This window comes from Papilio xuthus, unplaced genomic scaffold (genome assembly GCF_000836235.2).
Source record: "Papilio xuthus unplaced genomic scaffold, Pxut_1.1 DF826115.1, whole genome shotgun sequence".
Lineage (NCBI taxonomy): Eukaryota > Metazoa > Arthropoda > Insecta > Lepidoptera > Papilionidae > Papilio > Papilio xuthus.
This window is the reverse complement of record NW_013532534.1, coordinates 4,399,703-4,406,352: the sequence shown is the minus strand read 5'-3', so window position 1 is coordinate 4,406,352 and position 6,650 is coordinate 4,399,703. Positions and strand designations below refer to the sequence as shown.

General features: G+C 32.5%; 1 protein-coding gene across 1 annotated transcript; it reads right to left on the bottom strand.

The window, feature by feature from the left end:
* Positions 1-203: 203 nt before the first annotated feature.
* Positions 204-5,682, bottom strand: Tsp2A (tetraspanin 2A). Its single transcript, XM_013319563.1, has 5 exons — positions 5,506-5,682; positions 2,107-2,304; positions 1,449-1,625; positions 1,031-1,216; positions 204-758 (listed from the first exon to the last, which is right to left on the bottom strand). Exons 1-5 carry the CDS (start codon positions 5,611-5,613, stop codon positions 678-680), a joined length of 750 nt encoding a protein of 249 aa, XP_013175017.1. The 5' UTR covers positions 5,614-5,682; the 3' UTR covers positions 204-677.
* Between the last annotated feature and the right edge of the window lie 968 nt (positions 5,683-6,650).

Sequence of the window (6,650 nt, the reverse complement as noted above, 5' to 3'; positions counted from 1 at the left end):
TATGCCAAATATCATCGAGATCCATGCAACTGCTCTGGACTTGTCTTGCAAAAAACATCCAAACATTCACATTTTAATTATTAGTAAGTTATAATGTTTCAGATTAGCTTGTATTAATATTTTGATATTATCCCAAAAGTCACTTTTAACTTAGTAATAAAAAGGTATTAAATATAAAGATATTAAGATATTAAAACGATAAATTAATTTTATAACATTTATTAAAAGAAAGTAGCACTAGAAATTTAATCCTAAAAATAAATTTTAGTACAAAAATCTCGTTACTTATGACCGAGACTTATGAAAGATAAATGGACTTTGTAATACAAAATAAAATAGCTAAAAATACTCTCTAACAATAAAGGTGGTAACTTCATTTTAACTTAATACTAAGTTATTCCTATTATGTCAATTATATAAACTGCAACTATTTGTCGTTTGCACACAATGTTGTCATTGAAAAATAATCACAAAAATTACAAAAAAAACTCCTCCAAGGAGGTCCGGTCCATCCATGGTAATAACTATGTAAAGGTGTTTTGTAGTAAGTTGTTTTGAACTTGTATCGATATTAATAAAATAATAATTATGTATAATTCAAAAACACAATTACAGTTACTTATATATAATTAAAATATAAAAGTTACTATGTTATTAATAATCGTATGATAAAACTATTAATTTTTATAAACAATAGCCTCGTCTTCTTCTTTCTTCACCGCTTGAATAAGGACTAGGGACATAACAGCATTCACCACCTGAAAAAGTAAAAACATAGTTCAATGCAAAGTAAAGACTAACCATGGGTTACCATGTTATTATCACTGTTTTATCAATGAAAATGACAGGGATGAAGATATGTTTTATACAGATATTTTGGTCTTAGAAACCCACGATACTTTGAATCTTGCGACTTACTAAATCATGGACGTAAGATATTTAACGTATATATCTCCTCTCCATTCTCTTAATAAAATGTTTATATTATAAGAAAATAGAATTACAGTTTTAGGCAAACTTAAGTACTCACACATATCATGCAAGAAGCTAGGACAATGCCAGCTAGCCAACCTGTCTTGCCTTCTAAATACCAGGTGAGCTCGTCTACACAACCATGGAAATAAGCGTTTCCGGTCACAGAGTCACGACACTCAGATGGTAGTGGTTTGTTCAAGTTTAAAAAGTCCATCGGACCATCAGCACCGCAACAACCAATCTGTAATTGATATGGCATCCATTGATATAGTTTCCTGTTTATTATTATTATTAAAGAAAGTAGAAAAACCGCTTGAAAAACTTAAAACACTTATAAAACCTTATTTGAATGATTTTAAGGTCATGCCGATGTATCCACCTTATAATATATTTACAAATATGCAATCGGCATTTCTACGAAATTCTTAAGTTATTTGTAATAAGTGCAAAAGAAAGATGCCTTTCAAACTTACTCCTTCTTGCACCATCCTTAGTATTTCGCGACTGCCTTCATGTTGTGGGTTATTCATAAGTCTTAGTATGACATCTTTGATAAGAGGTTGTATACTAGAGTCATAAGTTGAAAAGTCCAACACCACGCAAGCGCCTACCAATCCAAAGACGAATAACGCAATTTGTGTTGCTATAAACTAAAATTAACATGATATTAGTAGTAGCAGGGTTTTACTTAGTAACCCTAACCTTGCTACTTAGAAAACATCGATCTTAATTTTATATATTTCATTAATAAAAATCATCAGCTCACTATACGTCCCCATCGAAGGGCTCGGAGTCTACCCTAAGTTAAGGGTGATTAGGCCTTAGTCAACCACGCTGGCCAAGTATGGGTTGGTTGACTTCACACATCTCTTTGAATTTCTTTTCGGATATGTGCAGGTTGCATCACGATGTTTTCCTTCACCGTAAGAATGTCAGATATATGTACATAAGTTAATCAGAAATCGAAAAACACTCATGGTGTACTCATGGTCGTACATGGCGGGATTCGAACCCAGGACCTGCAGATTGCAAGGCAAGTACTTGACACCTGAGCCACCGACGTCTTATTAAAAAAACATCTCCATTAAAATGAAAATATGAAAAAGTAAATGTAATAAAGAGTTAACTTACTCCGTAGAGAAGGACGACGTTTTCCATAAGAGCGGAGCCGCAACCAAGGAATGCTACAACCATTATGCCTAACGAGGCAATAAGAATGATATAGATCCCAATGAAGTACTTCTGAAGTTCCAAAATTCTCATCCATTCGTTGAAACCGGGCTCGAAGCAGATCCATAGACATAATGCGAATATAGACACGCCGAACAACTGAAAAATAAAAATAATACCAAATAATAGTTTTAAATCTATGATATTAAATGAAATATTATAAACGAATAATTAACTAAAATATATTATTAAATGGAGTTTTAGGCAAGGTTTCAAAGATACTGGCACAAAGCGTTCTTCCTTTGAATAGTCAATTAATTCTTTATCCGAGGTTCCTGCCAGCTCACCTGTGATGTCGATTACTAAATGATTTCATAGGTTTAGTTTTACTATAAGTTTAATGAGTACGTCTAAATGGGTATGTATGTTAACAATCGATTTGCAGTTTTTTGAAGTCCGTGTCTATTTATTTACGTGTGCAATATATAATCATTCAACGGCGTTATTTACTTTCAAGTCATAATTAAATACGTTAACATAAGAATTTATTTATTTACAACGGACCCGACAGACGTTGTCCTGTCTACACGTTTTTAATTTGAATAAATTAATATGAAGTTAATATTTGATGAAAATTGTGAATCTAAACCATTCCTAGATCCCCTTGAACACACGCAAAAAATTTCATCAAAATCGGTCCAGTCGTTTGAGAGAAGTTCAGTGACATACACACTCACAGAAGAATTATATATATAAAGATTTACTTATTAAGACAAGCCAACAGCATACATATAAAATAGCAGAAAAACAAAAATCACACAAACATTTTACATACGCATTTTTATTTATACAATTTTATACGCTTCATTTTTATTGATAGTTTATTAAGAATTGTAATATAATGAATCATTGTTCATTGCAATTTTGACACATATTGTGAGTATGTTCTACGTTTAAATATATAAATAAAGAAAAATTATCAAAAAAATGTGAGATATAGAAAATACAATCAAGTTTTCAACGGCTTTGTTACTTACTACTGTAACATAATTGGATTCCTATTTTCTTAAAAAATAATATATCGCTAATGGATGTCTACGACTTCTTCATCCATACAAGTACGGAGAAATATAAATTGTTTAGAAAGACACTGTTAAGTTATAATAAACATCAATTTCTACGAAAAAACAAAAGGCTATCAAACCTTCAAATAAGAGAGAAAGAGATAGCTATCTTTACTCGCTTTTGTCAAATAACTTGCTTCGTCGAATATCGTCTGCAGATTAAAACCTTTTCTAAACTAAAAATAATACCAGACGCCTATTTGTCTTGGCTGTAAGCCAAAAGTTAATTATCGCAAATCCTACTTCAGACTACGTAGTAAATTATTTTTCATTCCTGTAAAATTTGGTCTTCTAGTTGTGCAAGTATTTTCATTTCATTGTTTCTTCTCTTCACATTAAAAGCAAATTTATAAAAAAAATCTTAAGTTATTTTGAAACTTTAGGTTTAATGTAATTAACCTAATTGGGATAATTGCATATGTTCAAAATTGGAAATCACGAATTTAAAAATTACTTTAAATACTCAAATCAATATTGTACCTAGCTGTAACTTATGTATTGTAATCTAAAAATATATTTATTGTATAATTATCAATTCTATTTAGAATCAGAATTTAAGAGAATCCTTATTCCCTGAGAATTATTATCATCCTGTATATAACAGTTAGTTAAACAAAATAGAATTCCAATCAGTATTAAAAGCAAAATTATTCTAATAACGTTTTCAATTCCAATCTCTAATTTGCATATGGTGTTAATATTCTTAATTAAGCAAGCTTAATAACTGTTGCTTCGACGCGCAAATTGCAAGCAAGAACTAAGTACTTGATTTACCGCCGACACCACGTGTGGCTAATGAATGCTACTTGCTGCTAAGTACATAATAACAACACCCTGTGTTTTAAACTGTTATAGTAAAAATATGCTAAATGTACACCCTGTATCAAGTGTGGTCAACTTGATTATGGTGGTTAACCAAAGATCCACTGTTTACTGTTGATATTATTTGCGAACAATTACAAACTTCTTGAAATCTTAAAGTAATCATACTTTAGTAATTTTTTAAAAAGATAAATCAAAAACTTATTTTAACAATTATTCTTCGTTAATACCTAATTATATCAGCGTGAGCGTCTGATCATATTCCGCTACGTTATGTTTTACGTATCTGTATTTTCTGCCTTGTTATGACCAATTGTTTGATCGACTGCTCAATCAAGACCAGTTGACCACCCCTTTTTTTTCAGAGGGGAATGCTATATGCATACTCCGCGCCCCGGGGGGGACGCGGTAGTTATGTGGGATTCTCCTCCATAGCGGAGGGATACCCACTAAACCCCTCTGTTCCTCCAACGCATCGGGACGGGACCACGGGCACGCTTTCGCTCTCGTCCGCGGCCCAGTTGACCACCCCTACCCTAATACCAAACCAGATGATTATTAAGACCATTTAATGGGAGTAGACATAAGTAAGCACGTATCTCTCGATCACATTAAAATAAGGTTAGGTTGGTCAAGCGCTATTATTCATTGTTAAAAAACCGGATATACTAGATTGGAAAAGAGAGTCTTCAATGTAAATTCATTTTCATTCTATGAATCAGACTATGACAGTATTATACTGGGAAAACAGGCCAAGCTCTTATCAATTGTTGATAACGCGTTCTTAATATCTGCCCTTTATTTTTGTGTAAACGTAATATTGCGACTTTTTTAAGGTTATAACTTTTATAACGTTTTAGTATTCTCGATTTTAGAAAAGAGTACATTGCCTAACATTATTGTACTTTTTAATAAGTTTTGTTTCAACTTTGATTCACTACTTCAGATTATAAATTTTGTTTCTATAATTTTAATATAGAAATGAACACTTTTTTACCATTTGTTGTCTTTAAAATTTACTTTGTAAGAATATAATAATGTATTACGCATTTTAAACGGACTCTTAGAGACTTGATTATAATAAGGAATAACATCACAATTAGTACATGTGTTTTGGCATTGCATAGTCACGAAACGTGCGCAAGCGCATGAACAAGACAGGTAAGTTTTAGGTACACATTTTGTCAATAAAGCCAATTTGTTATAAATGAAAATGTTTGAATGGATGTTCGCTAGAAGGTATTTCCAGAACGGCTGCATTGATCTCGTCGAACTTTGGCATAAAGACTTACCCTGGAAGAACACGTAAGCTACTAATCAAGTTTTTTTTTTAATTCCGCACAGACAGAGTCGCGGGCGTCAGCTAGTTTATCTAAAGAAACTATAACCTTAATAATAATAAAAGGCAACCCACCCAAAGTACGACGTTGAAGCAGAATAAAGTGTACTTGATGCAATAAATTTGCGATTCGAGTTTTCCCACAGCGGGTCCCTGCCCGTCGCCTCTCCCTGCTCCCGCCATTGCATTTAATTCACTCAACACTTACACTTTGGAACTTGTAAATCGTCCTTACACTACGTCTATCGTATTGGTACTGGTTTTATCAATAGATAAACGCGTTACACATAGCTAGGTTATCATTGTTTGCTGAGATATGCAAAGATAAGATATAAGCATGAATTGCCGCGCCTGTATTTTTTAGCTGTAGCCCTTTGTTCTGTGTATTTTTAAACATGACAGTAAACTAATTATTAAAACATGGGCTTTGATGCGAAATTTTGTATTGCTATGTTTTATAACTAAGTAAATTAATAAGTTATACAGAGGGCTATTTACAAAGAAGTTTGGAATAAAAAATAACGTAATTAGTACCCTATGTGTTTTCCCAGACTATGTGCTACATCCATCCATCCGTCTATCCATCAGCTTTTATAAGATAATAAAATTATATTTTATCAGAATCTCAAACGAGAAACTGTCGACATATCTACAGCGAAAAGAAAACTAATTTTATGCATATATTTGTATTGACGTTATGATTTCCCTCAGGAGTTTGTGTTTGCATCAAATCCAGCGATTCGAGGTAAGTCTGATTTGAATTTGAAATCCGATAAACGTATTCAAAGAGCTATAAGGAAGTGGCTACGGATGATGTAAGATGCAAACATAAATAAACAAGATGTACGATGTTATACGATATTCCCATACACCAAGAAGGCTAGAGTAAATCTAACGCTTGAAGGAACGTAAATTTCAGACTTCGTGTCGACCATTGCCTGAACGTATTTGCAATAGCACTAAAAACATGCAAATATAGCCTGAAGCAAAATTGTGCTATACACCTATTATCTTACTAATATTATAAATGCGAATGTATAGATGGATGGATGTTTATTTGAAGGTATCTACAAACAGCTGAACGGATCTCAATGAAATTTGACATACGTATAGAACATAGTCTGGAGTCTCGGGCGAGCTATTCACTTAATATTTATGGTATTAAAAGTACCCTATTTCAAATAACAGTAAGTGTAGTATTTATAGATTTTAAAGTAAAC